General features: G+C 34.6%; 1 protein-coding gene across 1 annotated transcript in view; it reads left to right on the top strand.

The window, feature by feature from the left end:
• Nucleotides 1-18,713, top strand: part of LOC149776997 (sphingomyelin phosphodiesterase-like) — a 38,132-nt gene that overhangs the window by 9,780 nt on the left and 9,639 nt on the right. The window contains exons 3-10 of the mRNA XM_089941752.1: nucleotides 1,577-1,700; nucleotides 2,245-2,351; nucleotides 3,739-3,908; nucleotides 8,394-8,504; nucleotides 9,653-9,733; nucleotides 10,671-10,758; nucleotides 11,883-11,965; nucleotides 16,769-16,961. Coding sequence (XP_089797878.1) covers nucleotides 1,577-1,700; nucleotides 2,245-2,351; nucleotides 3,739-3,908; nucleotides 8,394-8,504; nucleotides 9,653-9,733; nucleotides 10,671-10,758; nucleotides 11,883-11,965; nucleotides 16,769-16,961 — 957 coding nt within the window. The remainder of the gene's footprint in view (nucleotides 1-1,576; nucleotides 1,701-2,244; nucleotides 2,352-3,738; nucleotides 3,909-8,393; nucleotides 8,505-9,652; nucleotides 9,734-10,670; nucleotides 10,759-11,882; nucleotides 11,966-16,768; nucleotides 16,962-18,713) is intronic.

The raw sequence follows: 18,713 nt of genomic DNA, 5'->3' as shown, positions 1-18,713 counted from the left end.
AATATGCCTCAGGTACCAACTCATAACCCTTCAAGATACACTTCTTAACTACATAAGAATTAGCATTCTGTTGTACTGACAGTGAAATGTAAATATCCAGAGTTACCAATAAATATAGTTTGTAATAAAGTCCAGTCCAATGCTCACTTGACCATTTCAGTTTTTACAGTAATTGTCTCAAAACAAAGAAAGTATTTATTTACTTCTTTTTCCTGAAAATGTGGTACTTACCTAATATTTCTGGTAACACCAAAACCTGAATTTGTGTAAAGGGTAGGTAAGAGTGCTCTTTCTGCCAGTTCTAATTCTTTTAATCTATATTGCACATCCCTTTCTTGTCTCTGCATCTGCATAGCTCCTCTTCTTTTTTTGCATCTCTCTGAATTTGCATATCTCTCTCTCTCTCTCTCTCTCTCTCTGCATTTGTATTTAAATCATTCCTTTTGGAGCTGAAGCCTTAATTCCAATTCCATCTTGGGCTCTTTAGCTGTAATTCCTTTAATTTAGCTGTAATTCCTTTAATTCCTTTAATTTAGCTGTAATTCCTTTCACTTCCTATCAAAACCAAATATTGACTTACCAGTCAACCCAAAGCACTATCATCCAATACTTCTTTTCCCACCAAATACTGAATCAAAATATTCTCTGCCACTTGCTTTTTTAAAGATGCTTTTGCTTCAGAAAGATCATAATGTCTGGCAAGCTCAAGATCCTTTTTCATAGACCCTAACCCAGTCTAAGTAGGATTTGAAGCAAAGTTATCAACATCAGATGATATTGTGAATGTTTGTTGGTTTCACTAAAGATTTATCCAGTGTGTGAAAAGAAAATCTTTAGTAAAGAGAGTGAAAATTCTAAAACAATGTCAATTGAAATTTTAAAGACATTTTTTATATCTCTGAAATGTTTTAAAGAAAGAAAAGAAAATTCAGATCTTGGACAAGCTCCCAATTTTTTTTACATCTGGGGTCTTAAACTATATAACAGAAAGAAATGAAACAAACAATTTTCTCAAAATTATTTATTTTCAATACAAAGTGAAAATTCAATAGACATTTACAGTATTGTTAACTAACTCCCAAAGAATCTCAAATATCCTATCACAAGACCAAAAATGTAGAATGTTCTGAATGAATTCCATACTTTTTAATGTGCTGATGTACCACAGTGATGCAATCTAGACTGTCTTTGGATGAGTTTACAATAATCCAAAACAATGTGGGGGCCCAAAACAAAACAATGTGGTGGCTCAAAACAAAACAATGTGGTGGCCCAAAGAGTGAATGAGTACTTAAGTCATTCCAATTAATATTGTAAAAGAATAATTTGTCTCAAATTAAATCTGACAGACTGATCTTACACATTTTCACTTAACCTAGATATAGGTCATTTCAACAGAAAATTCAGTCTAATTGTAATCAAGACTGGGCCTAGAATGTTTTGAACTTGATTGCTATGTAAACATTATATTAACATGTTACAATCATGGACAAAAGCTAATAATTGAATTACATATATATATATATATAAATTAGTTCAATACACAATGTTTTAATTAATTCTTCTTTAAATACAGAAAGACTCTCCCAGGTTACGTGTGCTTCACTTAACAGACATCCACCTGGACCAAATGTATATCCATGGATCCAATGCTGAGTGTGGGGAGCCACTTTGCTGTCGGGCTGATGATGGGCCACCAGGTAAGGGTGTTACTTGCAGCTATCATTAACTTGCACTTGTTTGACTATAACTTTAATAAATCACTTCAAATGGGAAACACTTTTTTAAGTCATTCAGGATTAAATACAATTTGACAGTGAACATGCTTTTCAACCCATTAGCATATCAGCTTTTGATTTTTGGGGGGGAGGGGGTTGAATATTTTTTGTAAATATTTGCTTCATTAGTATGTATTAAAAATTCTGATGAAATTATAAAGAAATTAATTATTTTTAATATGTATTATATAATATGCAGTCTATTTGGGTCACTGATAAGGAGTTTTTGACTGACAGATGAAGAGAGCTGAATTTTTTTACATTCATTTTATACAGCATCCTTAATAGCAAGGGTTCGTGTCAGACAAAAGTAACTGGATTACATTCCATATACATCTGCCTTTGTGGAAATATTTGACTTGCAAACAAATTTTGTCATCTGCCATAAGCATTGATCCTAAATTTTTCTTTATAAAATATTTTGATTGAAAATTTTATTTTAATTAAACTCAAATTTGGCATGCAGCTCCAGACCATGATGGTGCCGGGAAGTGGGGAGACTACAGAGGGTGTGATACACCCTACATCCTGCTTAGCAGTTTGTTCACACACCTCAAGTCTATTCAGGACCAGGTATAATAATGACATAAATGATAATAATAATAATAATAATAATAATAATAATAGTTTATGAGGTGAGGGTAATATATCTAAATCTCCAATATAATAATATAATATAATATAATATATCTACATCCACCTCCAATCTATCTAAATCAAAGCTATAATACTATATTGTATTTGCATTTCTTTTAACAGTATTTATTACATACTGTACCTTCCTTCTTTTCTGATTGGAGACAATTGTTATATTTCATTTATTTCTTAATGCAGTCAAAATGTGTAAATTGATTTACAAAAACCTCATTTCAGATTTGTCTGCAGCTTTTATATCAAAATAGTCAGGTTTGGACTAGCCTGCTGGGATAGAGGAATATTGTTGGGGGGTGGGGGGTGAAGCAATAGCAGTTTCCATGGGGAACTGTAAATTGCCAGTATAGTCATGCATGCTTCAATACAACTTAAATGAGGAACTTTCCTCAAGGCAGACTTCTACTAAATACACCATTACTTTAAGAATACTTACTTATACGCCCACTGTTGGCTGGAGTGTTAATATTTGGGTGGTATCTTGAGGCACTGTGACACTATTTAGTGCATAGATAATTTATTCAGTGCCACAGTAGCTGACCCTAGTTAGTATGAATGTAGAATTCAGATTTGCATCCTTTTGGTTTTGAGTGTGGCATTCTAACCACAAAACCAGTGTGTCCAGCCTCCAGTAGTTGCTTCTTACCACATGCAAGATGGCACATCAGGTCTATTCTATATGCCTGAGCCTGCAAGGAGAACCGGGGAGGTAGCACTAATGTGGAGGTTATAGGAAAACATTTGTCATCAAGTTACAACATAATTTCAGCTTCACATACTTTGATAAAACATTGCAGTTGGATTTCTTTGTAGGCGAACTATAGCTGAAACGTTAAGGTCAAGGTCATCATGACCCAACTGTGAAGCATAACCGTGACCCTAAAAGACAATGTGATTTCCATACAATAACTTGGCTTATAAATGTGTGAAACAGCATCGTCTACTGATTCTGGAATGCAGCTGACAAAGATCAAGGTCATTGCAAGGTGACAAAGGAATTAATTTTTAGATAATTACTCAAGTTCAACTCTTTTTAACTTCACGAAAATTCAAACTTGGGTTGATTATGATGATAAAGAGGCCCCAATTATTCAGTAATTAAAACAAAGTCAATATTAGGGTCACTTTCAAAAGAAAATAATGCAAGTGGTGAATGCATTATATATGTATGCACTGCTTTTGTTAAACTAGTCTCTGTAATTTAAAATTGAAGACAAAGTTAAGATTGACCAAAGCAGCTTTAAATTTAATTAAAACAAATGATATATAAAATGTAAAATGAAAACAATATTTTCTGTTTCATTTTCAGTTTGACTTTATAGTCTTCACAGGTGATTTGCCACCACACAATGTCTGGAATCAGTCCAGAGAAGACCAGTTAGGTGTCCTACATATTGTAACCAAGATGTTCCTTACCTACCTTCCTGGGAAAATGGTCTTTCATGCATTAGGAAATCATGAGAGTGCTCCAGTCAATAGGTATAACGACTTAGACAACCAAACTTGCTGCGAAATACTGATCTGATTTTTGTTGATGATTAACACATTTTTGTGAATTTAGCTTAAAAAATTAATGAAAATGAATTTTTACAGTAATATACCATATATGCTTCCTTACAAGTCGAGTCAAACTGGAATAACAAAGATCATTATCTGCCATAACATAATGCAACTACAAACCAGGGTCTATGCTCTTTGTTCTACTGACTACTCCAAACAAACTGCACAGATCCAGATCTGCTGGTGCGTTATGTGATCTAGGTCTGTGCAGTTTTCTGTTGGACTCACAATTGAGTATATACAGTAATGAATGAAGCATAAATTTGAAACAAATCATGATGCAAAAGTATGCCATACTTGGTAAATTCTGAACTTATATAACTGCTTTGAAAAAATACCTTATTTTGTATTCTATGATTTTGTGTATTATCTTATGTTAAATGTGTATTTATTCCTATTTATAACTTTTGCTGCATTTAGATCAGGAGTAAAGACTTTTCCCATATTATTCTTATCATTGGAAAAAAAGTCTTCATTAAACAGTTTGATTTATGGAAATAAAACTTCGAAAATTTCCAGGACAGTTGCAAAAGAGGACCACATAATAGTGGCAGAGCCAGATATCTCATTGGGGTAAGGAAATACTGGGAGGGGCAGAACATAAATCTGTAGGCAAGGTATCTGTGGGATGGAAGCCGCAAAGGTGCCCTATAAAGGTCCTGCAATGGAACTATTTCTGGGGCCTAATTTGTACTAACTAGCTATGAAGAAAGTGTAGTGTAGGAAATGTTTTATTTTGTGTTCATGCCCCTGGCTCTATCCCCTACAGTCTGATCTGTCCTAGCCTAACCCCTTTTAAACCATGTTTTAAATTTCCAGTTTCTCATTTTACATGAGCAAATTTATGCAATAAAATGTGACCTCCAAAATCAGTTCACTTTCTCGGAAAAGTAAATGCTTGTTTCTTGGAAGTTTGTTCAACTCCAAAAATGAGGAAAGAAGATTCTTGCAAGGCATTTCACACTTTTGGAAACCACTCTGGTGGCTTAAGTAGTTAGAGTGTTTGCCTCAGATATGTTAGGTCATGGGTTCAAACCCCTGCTGAGTCATACCAATAACTTATAAAAATGGTACTGGCAGTTGCCTCGCTTAGCGCTCAGCATTAACAGGTTAGTGTTATGACTGGTCGGCCTGGTGTCAGGATAATGTGACTGGGTTGGACATGATGCCTCATGTCTACTGCATGATGCCTCAGTGCTATCCATCGCTCTAAACTGCCACACTGCAAACATCATAGTAATATGACTAAAATAATTAAATCTACATTAAAAATCTAAATCACACACACACACACACTCATGAATACTTTTGAAGAATTTTTTTTATTTTTAAGTAAACAGTTTACTAAGACCTTTGTGACATTGTTAAAGACTTTCTCAAAACATGTTGCCATATTTACCGTATTTGTTGGGACACCATCAATTAATTTTAAAAGTAATTTTTTGATGCACTGTATGTTCTGGGGCACATCGTTTTTTTCAAGTCATAAGTTGTGGGACACCTTTTAAATCATTCAAAAATTGCATGTCGAAAATTGCACTCCAGCTGAAATTTTATTTTAAAAAAATTTAAAACTGTGTACTTGAGATAAAACTCTTTAATCCACTGCAGCAGCATCTCATCAACACAACCCTTCTTCTGCACATGTACAATCTATTCTTTTTGTACATGAATATTATTTTAGCTTTCTCATACCGTCAAAAATTGTTAGAGGCAACACACCACCTGAAGCGGAAACTGCAAGGACAAAAGTCAGATTTTTTCTAATCTGCACTAGTCTTGCTAATTCTCACACTTTTGATGTCCATGTTATTGTCAGTCCATCCAGGAATGCGATCAAAGTACACTAGAGTTTCATACATGTTAATGATCATATTGTTGGCGAAATGATCTGTTTCTCTTCTGGCCTTCACGAATTCATCACGTGATTTTATTTTCTCCAAATCTTCTGGATGATGCTGGGTCATTGATGTTCACACATGAAGCACTATATTGTGTAACTTTAAAAACTGTTCCATTGTTTCACTTTATTTTAAAAAATTTTGTGAATACTGGTGAAAAGGAACCAAAGTTAGCTTCCATATCTTGGCCATCTTTGTATATTCAAAGCTAAAAAATCGGCACACTTAAAAGAATCCATAGTCGGCTTCTGAGGTCAGTTTCCTTTGCAATAAAATAACTTTTGTATTGATATCCTTTAAAAAAATTCGGCTTCTGAGTCCAAAGTCGGCTTCCGACGTTGGCTTGCTTTGTCTTTGATGTCCTGTTGGTAAGTTCAAAGAAGAAGTTTACTGCTGGCTGCCAGTTGTGTTTATTTACCACCAGAGCTTCTATGTGCCTGGCATCTGTAGTAATAATTAATACAAAGGTGCACTGATGTCTGCGGGTAAATAGTAATGATACTTTTGTAACCCATGGTGGCAAAAAGATTGTCACTTGCACCAAGTGAATGTGTTTTCAAATAATGATTTTTATTTGCGAGATACTGTCATACAGTAGACCTGGATATAAATTAATCTTGGCTATTTTGCACCTAACACTGTGCCATGCATGAATGGCAGTTGTCTTCAATATATCAGTTGATGATTTCCCTCTTGTTTGCGAAATCTTTTGCTTCTCTTCTGGCCTTCACGAATTCATCACATGATTTTATTTTCTCCAAATATTCTGGGTGATGCTGGGTCATCGACATCTGTGCACAAAGCACTATATTGTGTCACTTTAAAATTTGTTCCATTGTTTCAATTTATTTTCAAAATTCCTGTGAATACAGTTAAAAAGGAACCCAAGTTTACTTCCTTATCTCGACCGTCTCTGTATATTAAAAAAAAAACAAATCGGCTCACTTCACAGAATCCAGTCAGCTTCCGATGTCGGCTTGCTTTGCAATAAAATAACCTTTGTATTGATATCCTTTACCAAAAAAAAGTAACCAAAGTCGGCTTGCTTTGTAATAAAAATAACCTTTTGTCTTTGATATCCTGTTGGTAGGTTCAAAGAAGGAGTTAACTGCTTGCTGCCAATCATGTTTATTCACCACCAGGGCTTCTATGTGCTTGGCATCAGTGGTTACAGTTAATATGAAGGAGCATTGATGTCTGTGGATAAATAGTAAGGACAATTTTGTAACCCAAGCTGGTGAAAAGATTGTCACTTGCACTCAAGTGAATGTGTTTTAAACTGATGATTTTTATTTGCGAGATACTGTCATACATTAGACCTGGATATAATTCAATCTTAATTATTTTGCACCCAACACCATATCATGCATGAATGTCGTCTTCAAGATATCGGTTGACTATTTCCTCTTGTTTACAATTTTGTTGGCTCCAGTTTTCAGTCGGATAACATGTTCAAACCTTTGAGCACAACCACACACAATTGTTTCTCAATGTTCATGTCAATGAACAACATGGTGTGTGATAGCGGACATAATTGATACATGCTACAGTATGGAATCCTATGCTACTTATATGGATTTCATGGAAATATTTTATTCTTTAATGATCATGTTGAAAAAAGGAATAAATGATAACAACATAAGGTTAGTTTCCTTCTTTTTATTATCAATTAAGCGTTTTAGTTATCTAATGTATTGCAACGTGCGGGGGGGGGCAAGCAAAAATGCAATACAAATTTATTTCATTTCTTAAGTCTGGGGACATATTTCCAAAGTGAAAAAAAGTTTCACCATAAGTTCTGGGACTGGAAAAAAAATAATTACTTTATTGTGTCCCAACATATGCGGTAAATATGGTAGTATATCTCGAAGGCATACTATACTATAGCTACAGACTTTTTTCCCTCATTTCCCATTTTAGGTGTAATTGGAGATTTACTTGGTATAGATACTTCAAATGTGCAAATTTGTTTTTGAGTTATTTTCCCAATTTATATTTAAGAACAGAAATGAATGCTAGACAAACAAGTTTACAATCAAAAATTAATTTTGTCTTATTTTAATGTCTCTAAATTTAATTTTTTATTTCCTTGAAATGCAGATTGTCATCCATAATTGTGGATAAAGTGAGACTCTCTCCATGTTGCTTGTTTTGTTCTTTTTTAGGGGGGTAATATGTATGAAGTCTTTCAGATATATGCTTGTATATATGTATATTCCATGAAGTCACTCTGATATCTACCAATCAATATTTGATATCCACCAATCAATACATATATATATATATATATATATATATATATATATATATATATATCCATCTGTATGTCTGATACATGCTGGTGTATATGGTTATAAAAAAAATAATTTTGGGAAATTAGAGATGTGTTAAAAGGGTCAAGGTTGACAATGTTATATTATTAGTTTTTATGGACTAATAACTTATTGTAATTTTGATTCAGACATGGCTGTATTTTGGCAGATTGAATTGACTTCTATTGCAGTTTCCCACCACCATTTATAACTGGGAACCAGTCAGAGACATGGTTGTATTCTGCCCTGGCCATCGCCTGGGACTACTGGCTACCTGAGAGCACATTTTCAACAATTCTTAAGTATGTATGATTCTTTTGCATCAGTTATCAATATAATAGTCCATCACGGTAAGGTCCTTCTTGATTATATCACTGACCATCATAAGAAACAGTCATTTGGTCATGGATCCTATTTAATTAGAATGGTTTAATATTATTGTTTGCTATTTATTTCAGTTTTTGATTTTGGCTGCTGAGAAACCAGTTATAACCAGTTACAACAGTTTTAAATCATTAAATACCATATTTTGTGTTTGGGTACTAACCTGACACAAAGTTATGTTGCATTATGTCTATACTCACTATAGTAAGTCAAGCCCAAATACAGATAATATAGATCCTGATCGGCCATCGCATCAAGGTATCTTGATTGTTCCACTGATTACTCCTAAAAAAACTGCACAGACCTAGATCTGCATGATTTGACAATAGATAATGAGTCTGTGAAGTTTGCAATTGGACTAAACTCATAAGCGAATATATATAGTACATCAAAATGTTTATTGGTTATAACACAGGTGCTTCTTTGACTCCCATAAACAGCAGTGTGAATGGGGAGCAGTACTTATATATGACACTGTTTATCAGAATATTTTTCATTTCCAATAAATTGTACAAAATATTATGGCAAGTTGTATCACATAGTCTCTTCACACTCAGAAGTTACATCAGATCGTATTGAATGATGAGATAGTATGAAAACCTGGAAGTAAATTTCAATCAGTTACATCCTTCTGTCATCTGAGTTTTTTTTATATGTTCTATAAAGTTTCCTTCTGTTTTTTGTATAAACATTTATAAATAAAATTCAATTCTCATTTTTATGTACCTAAAAGTTGTAAATTTAATAAGAATATAGTATTTTATACCAAAATTAGTTGTATCCATAGTATCTCAGTTGTTAAGGTGTTGGATTCATTTTCCAGTGATCATGTGAGAGTTGTGTGTTTGATACTCACCAAAACCCACTTGTATCAGTGTGTCCTTGGGGAAACGTGCTTAGCTCCCCTTTCCTTAGCCTGAAATAGCAAAAAATGTGCTCAGTTGTTTTACTTATGGATTGATGGTGACTGAAAAATTGGAAGGTACAGGACACTGAGTATCATGATATACAGTTACTGGATGTATGATAATATCAAATTACTGACCTCTCTGTCTTGTATTTTCAGGGGAGGTTTCTATTCAGTAAGACCATTTCCAGGACTTAAGATAATATCACTGAACATGAATTTCTGCAATAATGGGAATTGGTAAGTAGCATATAATGAGAATGGGACTATTTTCCTTACAGAATTTGTCATTAAAATGTATTGTGTGGGTACTTGTTTCTCAACATTTGTTTATTGTCCTTCATTTTTATATACATTGATTAATAATAATGTCGTGGAGGTGGTAAGTTAATGATTTGTCAATGCTCATTAAACTGTATGTTCTGTTTCTATATAATGTTACTTACATGGTTCCACTCTGAACTGTCCCTTTGCCAAAGAACCCCATCCACCATCACCTACACCAAATGATCCCTGATGAGAAGTCTCTTTGCCTGGAACCATTTTGTCCATCTGATGAGAAACCTGCACCATTTGTTAGTCCATCTTTAGAAAGGGTGCTCTCTTAACAGCAGTGCCAATGTATTTTTCTTTTGACTTGTTTGATTGTTAATTCAGTAAACAATATTTGAAGCATAGCTTCACTGTTGTTTTGCTTTTGTAAGATTCTAATTATGGTGTAAGTGAAATTGTAAGACATTACTGATATACCAGTAATTTCAGAATCTTTTGGAAATGAAGTGAGTTTCTGAAGCTTTGGATTCACTTTTGAAGCATTAGATGGTTAAAATTATTCCCAGTTAGATGTATGTATGTATGTATGTATTTAAACTTATTTTTGTTTGAAATATTGTACTGTCAACCCAATTAATTTCATGGGCAGCCGCATATAATTTTTGTGGCATTGCTAAAAATCAGATGTTTATAGGTACTTTTATTCTTGGTTTGAGGTGTTATGACAGTTTTCCTGCATGGATGATTATTTGTTAGATCTTTGAATTTGCATTTTGCAACAACCATGAAAACCATGAAAATGTGTATCCCAAAAGTAAAAGTCAATCATTAGATGCCCTTAAAATGGGAAAGCAACTTTTTTAATTTTGTTCAAATTTTGAAAAGTCCAAATTATTCTTTTTAGGTGGCTGTTAATAAACACAACAGATCCAGCAGGTCAGCTAGAATGGTTTATAGACGAGCTTCAGCAGTCAGAAAATATTGGAGAAAAAGTAAGGAACCAATCTAAAGCAATGAGTATGTATATAAAACAGTTGCTGGGAGTGTTTGTTGCTTCTTTCAAATGAAAAGGAAGCACTTTTGAGTTCTTAAAAATAATTAAACTTTGGTCTCTTTAGAATCCTTAAAGAAAATTACCAAATTTAGTTGTACTGAATACTTACACAATGTAAAGGAAACCATGTTGACAAGAGGAGACTCTAAATGCATGTTTCTCTAGTGATGAAAAATTTCTGACCTTTTTCATTTATAAATCTTTTTATACAAAACTATGTCAAAATCTTTTTATACCAAACTATGTCAAAAAATGGATCCTTTGCATAGTTAACACTACTGAAAGGTAGTTCTAATATATAATGGTCCCTAACTATATATCGGTGTCTAAAAATAAATCTTAGAAATCTCCTCACTCGGATCAGACATTCCATTAAATAGAATAATGTTTATTGTTTCTCTTTATTAATTTATTTCAGACGTTTTAAGTCTTGGCTATTAAGAACCAGATATAATATGGTTTCACATCATCAAATACTTGTTTTTGTACTATTATGACACAGTCTCTTTGTTAGGACTTCCATCAGAATAAGTAGATTGCTTTTTTGGTGTTGGTTTTTATGGCAGCTTTAACAGACTATATCAGGAAATGGGAGTTACATTTCTTTTTCATGGACACACTGAGGCAACTGACCCAAATTGGCCTGTGCAGGTACTGAACCCAGGACCTTTGGATTATGAGTCCAATGCTCTGCTAAGTCCCTGAATATTATCACCTATAATGCAAGTCATGTTATGGCTCATATGAACTGAATTATAACAAAGGAGCAATACAGATTTTAGGATACTTGACTCTTTGTATGGAGAATGCAGAATTTTCAGTCTTTTATACAGTCTTTAAACATTGACAAGATGTAATTGAATCATGTTTTATGTTGGTTACAAAGGTATATATTTTTCTAAAGAGAGCTACAATTTCAAATATTTGTACCTTCATCAGAAACGGAAAGATTTTTACTTCAATAAGAGATTTGCATCAATTAAGTAACTTATTTTTCTCTTTGCATGAATTACTTCTTAATTTTATTAATGCAGAAATTGCTTATAATCATTTACATTTCAGGTCCATGTCATTGGTCACATCTACCCAGGCTCAGGAAGCTGTATAAAGGCTTACAGTTGGAATTACTACAAAATTATGAATAGGTATACCTCACTTTCTCCCTAGATATGTGTAATGTAGGCATTACATCTGTTCTTAGGCCCCACAAGTAGGCAGTAAAATCTGGTAAATATTCCAGCCTATTTGGATCATCAAAATACAGAGCAGTGTTAATCTATATTTTTATAGGTATTCTTCGTGCACTGGTTTTTAAAGTACAGTACTATTTAAATATTTATATGATAACATATAGTCTTTATTACACTAATTAGTTTATTAAACTTAATTTTAGTACACCATACCAGCAATATAAGGCAAAATGTCCTTTTCTACTAATGGTGTAGGATTTTAAAAGCAATTTAAAATGATTTTGGGTAAGTATTGATATTAAGTCAAAACATTAGTTTGAATAAAACCAGGCATAGAGATCATAAAACTCTAAGCTTGGATTTTCATTTTCAGCCAATGAATCATGTCATTACAAATGTAACGTTCCTTATGATTGGCTGACACAAAATTTCAGACTCCTACTTAGTCTCAAAAGCTGTATGATTTCCAGGCAAAGGCTGTTATTAAAATGTAGTAGAGCTGTGAAACCTTAAGGAGCATATTACTCTTTGTTTTGTCTTGAGTTATTACTCATTTTTAGACTTTTTAAGGGTTGCAGAAGGAGGTTGAGTGAGACATTTCAGTTTTATTAGGGTCATAGAAGAAGGCTGAGTCATTTGAGATTTTAGTTCACAGAAGTAGACTGAGCGAGTCTTTGGATTTTTTGTTTGAGTTGTAGAAGAGGATTGAGAGAGTCATTGGAGTCTTTGTTAGGGTTGCACGAGGGAAATGAGTGAGACATTGGATTCTTTTTTAGGGTTGCACAAAGAGACTGAGTGAGTCATTGGAGTTTTTCTTTAGGTTACAGTTGGGACTAAGTGAAAGCCATTTAAACATTTTTGTGAAGGTTGTACTGGGGACCAAGTGAGTAATTTTACATTTTGTATGGGGACTAAATAAGTGTTTTCAATTTTGGGGTCATAGAAGGAGTAAGAGTCATTTGATTTTTTAAATGGTTATAGAGGGGAATGAGTGAGTTGTTTGAGCTATGCTGAATATATTCAAGTAATTCATGTTTTAGATATTGAAGTTTGAAGGTAAAGCATGATTACAGTAAATATTTGCAAAAATCAGGTGCAACAAAAACAATGTAGATCCCAGTCTACCATACAGGAAGATTTTGGGACTATGCAGTTTGGATTAATTAGTTGAGCAATCTGCAGGGGTATTATATAATGGAAAATCTGGATCTATGTTATTAAATCTGACGTACATGGTACTTTGTTGTTTGCAATTAGATCTGACTTACATGGTACTTTGTTGTTTGCAGTTAGATCTGACTTACATGGTACTTTGTTGTTTGCAATTAGATCTGACTTACATGGTACTTTGTTGTTTGCAATTAGATATGACTTACATGGTACTTTGTTTGCAATTAGATCTGACTTACATGGTACTTTGTTGTTTGCAATTAGATCTGACTTACATGGTACTTTGTTGTTTGCAGTTAGATCTGACTTACATGGTACTTTGTTGTTTGCAATTAGATCTGAATTACATGGTACTTTGTTGTTTGCAATTAGATCTGACTTACATGGTACTTTGTTGTTTGCAGTTAGATCTGACTTACATGGTACTTTGTTGTTTGCAATTAGATCTGACTTACATGGTACTTTGTTGTTTGCAATTAGATCTGACTTACATGGTACTTTGTTTGCAATTAGATCTGACTTACATGGTACTTTGTTGTTTGCAATTAGATCTGACTTACATGGTACTTTGTTGTTTGCAGTTAGATCTGACTTACATGGTACTTTGTTGTTTGCAGTTAGATCTGACTTACATGGTACTTTGTTGTTTGCAATTAGATCTGACTTACATGGTACTTTGTTGTTTGCAATTAGATCTGACTTACATGGTACTTTGTTGTTTGCAATTAGATCTGAATTACATGGTACTTTGTTGTTTGCAATTAGATCTGACTTACATGGTACTTTGTTGTTTGCAGTTAGATCTGACTTACATGGTACTTTGTTGTTTGCAATTAGATCTGACTTACATGGTACTTTGTTGTTTGCAATTAGATCTGACTTACATGGTACTTTGTTTGCAATTAGATCTGACTTACATGGTACTTTGTTGTTTGCAATTAGATCTGACTTACATGGTACTTTGTTGTTTGCAGTTAGATCTGACTTACATGGTACTTTGTTGTTTGCAATTAGATTTGACTTACATGGTACTTTGTTGTTTGCAGTTAGATCTGACTTACATGGTACTTTATTGTTTGCAGTTAGATTTGACTTACATGGTACTTTGCTTTTTGCAATTAGATCTGACTTACATGGTACTTTGTTGTTTGCAATTAGATCTGACTTACATGGTACTTTGTTGTTTGCAATTAGATCTGACTTGCATGGTGGTATTTTGTTGTTTGTAGTTAGATCTGACTTACATGGTACTTTGTTGTTTGCAGTTAGATCTGACTTACATGGTGGTATTTTGTTGTTTGCAGTTAGATCTGACTTGCATGGTACTTTGTTGCATCGGCTGCATTGACCACTTGTATCTCACTTTTTTATGCTTTTTCACTTACATTTCATGCAAATTTACCATTGAATCACTGAAAGGGCTTTGACTGTGATCATTGAAGACCTAGTCCAGTCTGGGTATGAAATGTAGAAATGGGGAATGAACATCTGCATTGAACAGCAAATAAACCATGAGAGAATTAATGGCTTTTTAATCAAGGGAAGTATTAATATGTGTAAATTGAATTTAATGAACTTTCTCAGACTTAAGTGACATTCATATTTATCTTCATCAGAATGTTATATAACATAGTTTCAATGATTTCTTTTTTTAAACTTTGATCACTGAAAGTTATGATCATTATTAAAATTAGATAGAGGATTCGGCTGAAAGATACTAATATATTATTTTTAAGCACCTTGAAAGAGTAAATTTCAGGATTTACCATATATACTTAAGTCAGGTCCATCTGCCAACAACATAGCTTCTGATGCACTGTCATATAATGCACTGGCAGACCAGGGTCTGTGTTTGTTGTACTGATGTGCTGTCATATAATGCACTGGCAGACCAGGGTCTGTGTTTGTTGTACTGATGTGCTGTCATATAATGCACTGGCAGACCAGGGTCTGTGTTTGTTGTACTGATGTGCTGTCATATAATGCACTGGCAGACCAGGGTCTGTGTTTGTTGTACTGATGTGTTGTCATATAATGCACTGGCAGACCAGGGTCTGTGTTTGTTGTACTGATGTGCTGTCATATAATGGACTGGCAGACCAGGGTCTGTGTTTGTTGTACTGATGTGCTGTCATATAATGGACTGGCAGACCAGGGTCTGTGTTTGTTGTACTGATGTGTTGTCATATAATGCACTGGCAGACCAGGGTCTGTGTTTGTTGTACTGATGTGTTGTCATATAATGCACTGGCAGACCAGGGTCTGTGTTTGTTGTACTGATGTGTTGTCATATAATGCACTGGCAGACCAGGGTCTGTGTTTGTTGTACTGATGTGTTGTCATATAATGCACTGGCAGACCAGGGTCTGTGTTTGTTGTACTGATGTGTTGTCATATAATGCACTGGCAGACCAGGGTCTGTGTTTGTTGTACTGATGTGTTGTCATATAATGCACTGGCAGACCAGGGTCTGTGTTTGTTGTACTGACGTGTTGTCATATAATGCACTGGCAGACCAGGGTCTGTGTTTTTTGTACTGACGTGTTGTCATATAATGGACTGGCAGACCAGGGTCTGTGTTTGTTGTACTGATGTGCTGTCATATAATGCACTGGCAGACCGGGGTCTGTGTTTTTTGTACTGATGTGTTGTCATATAATGGACTGGCAGACCAGGGTCTGTGTTTGTTGTACTGATGTGTTGTCATATAATGCACTGGCAGACCAGGGTCTGTGTTTGTTGTACTGATGTGTTGTCATATAATGCACTGGCAGACCAGGGTCTGTGTTTGTTGTACCGATTACTTCGAACAAACGGCCTAGACCTAGGCCTGCCAGTACATTAGGCAATGACAAATCTAGGTCTGTGCAGTTTGCAGTTGGATTTGAGTTACAAGTGAGTGTGTAGGGTAGCTTGATGTGAATTTACCTTTTAGTATTAAATGAAAATTGAGATTAATGCAAACGTTAAAATCTTTGTGACACTGCTGAGCCTTAATTATATTTTCTCTCATTTTTGGGTTATATGAAAGTATTATAAATATATTTCCCCTCATTTTTAGGTATGAAACTAATATAAATATATTTTCCCCTATTTTTAGGTATGAAAGTACTATATTTTCCCTCATTTTTAGGTATGAAAGTACTATTCATGATTTCCCTCATTTTTAGGTATGAAAGTACTATTCATTATTTCCCTCACTGTTAGATATGAAAGTACTATACGTGTATTTTCCATTTTTAGGTATGAAAGTACTATTCATTATTTCCCTCATTTTTCGGTATGAAAGTACTATTCATTATTTCCCTCACTGTTAGATATGAAAGTACTATACGTGTATTTTCCATTTTTAGGTATGTAACTAAAATAGACTTTTGATCCTTTTAGGCATTAAAGTACTGTAAATGTATTTTCCCACATTTGTATTCTTAGATATGCAAGTACTTTACATATATATTCCCCCAATTTTAGGTATAAAAATATTACTCATGTATTTTCCCTAATTTTTAGGTATGTAAGTACTATGCTTGTATTTTCCCCCATTTTTAGGTATCAAAATACGATAAATGTAATTTCCTTCATTTTTAGGTATGAAAGTACTATAACTGGACAGTTCTTTGGACATAGCCATGCAGACCTCTTTGAAGTTATGTACGATGATGTTAATTTCACACGACCAACTGGTGTGGTGTATATTCCTGGTAGTGTCACAACATACACAAACCTTAACCCTGGGTATAGAATATATGAAATTGATGGAAATTACACAGGGAGTTCATGGGTAAATATATATGGCTTTTTCTTTTGCCTCTCAATGACAAGAGATGTATATTAGTTTGTTTAACAGCTGTGTTTATTACTATATACCTACAGTATTATGCAGATAGTTTAGAGTTTCTTTCTAAAGTATTACCCAGATATGCAAGGAGTTCCTGTCTAGAGTATTACTCAGATATGCTATAAGTTTCTTTCTAAAGTATTGCTCAGATGTGCTAGGAGTTTTTTTCTAAAGCATTATCCAGATGTGCTAAGAGTTTCTTTCTAAAGCATTATCTAGATGTGCTAGGAGCTTCTTTCAAAAGCATTATCCAGAGGTGCTAGCAAGAGTTCCTGTCTAAAGTATTACCCAGATGTGCTATAAATTCCTGTCTAATATATTACCCAGATATGCTAGCAGTTCCTGTCTAGAGGATTACCCACATGTGCCAAGACTTCATGTCACGCTATATATTATGCAGAAAGCTATCTTGCAATAACAGGCAGAAAGTGCTTTCTCTTTTAGATATGTTCCCTAATCACATTACGTTAGGAATAGTAGCCTGTTACCTCGTAAATCCAACCCTACTAAAAGACCAAAATCATCATTTCTCATAGACAATGGGCAATAACTCCTGCCATCACCAGGTGTCACCAAATTTTAGCTTTGATGCTGTACTAATAACATTTTATCTCTGACAATCCAAGCCATTTTCATGTTTAGTCAATCAGACCCGCCACTGCGGAGGGATGATTAGTGAACTGGGGACACAGGATTTTTCAGTCAAATGTGCAATATAGATCCCAGCCCAATGCCAGGAGACAACAGTTTAACCAGGCTGGAAGTCAACCATACAGAGGTGACAAGAAACCAAGTTTCTCCTCTGTCAAGCCTCCTAACTCTAGACACTGAACCCACTCCACCACTGACAGGTAGCTTACCTGTGGACATCCACTCCTAAAATTACAGGTTCACTGGATCTCCTTATTCCATCAGACAGATAGGGTGATCCAGTTCATTTTGGAGGGGTTCCAGATTTCATTTATCCTGTCCCCTCCCCTTTCCTTCTCTCCCATTTTCATAAATATACCATCAGATTGGGAAAAAGATGCCTTTCTACAACTAAAGATATGGTTACTCATCGAAAAACAGGCAGTGGAGATTGTACAAAGACCACTATCAATGGGCTTTTCTTCAAGTCTGTTTCTTATTCAGAAGGTGAATGGTAAGTTGAGGCCAATCATCGACCCAAGTGGTCTCAACCTGTTCATTTTGCCACCGAAATTCAAGATGGAGACATTTTTCTCTCCATCTGACAGGATGAGTATGCCATCAGTCTCGAACTGTCCGATGCATACTTTCACATCCCTATACAATCTGTGTCTCAGGAACTTCTGTGCTTTGCTTACCATGACACACTTTAGCAGTTCAGATTCCTACCCTTTGGCCTCAACACCAACCCAGGAGATTTTACCAAGACTATGGATTGCATTATCACCCTGTTCTGATCAACTTATCAACAACTCAGCATACCTGGACAACATCCTCCAGAAACATATGGTAACTTCTGTTCTACTCCAAAGAAGAAATGATCTTCTCTTCCTTTTAGATCATCTAGGCTTTCTAGTGTCAGAAATGCAAGATGATTCTGATAGCCCCTCTGAGATTGGACAATTGATGGGTTACCAATTTACTTAATCTAGTGATAGATCTGCCCAGGAATATTCAGGCCTACTCGAATCTTCTCAAGCAACCAGGGCCATGGCTGTTCCATCC

This window comes from Sinohyriopsis cumingii, chromosome 18 (genome assembly GCF_028554795.1).
Source record: "Sinohyriopsis cumingii isolate HCF-2022 chromosome 18, ASM2855479v2, whole genome shotgun sequence".
Taxonomy (NCBI): Eukaryota; Metazoa; Mollusca; class Bivalvia; order Unionida; family Unionidae; genus Sinohyriopsis; species Sinohyriopsis cumingii.
Note: the sequence above shows the minus strand (reverse complement) of the source record. Positions and strands in the feature narration are given on the sequence as shown.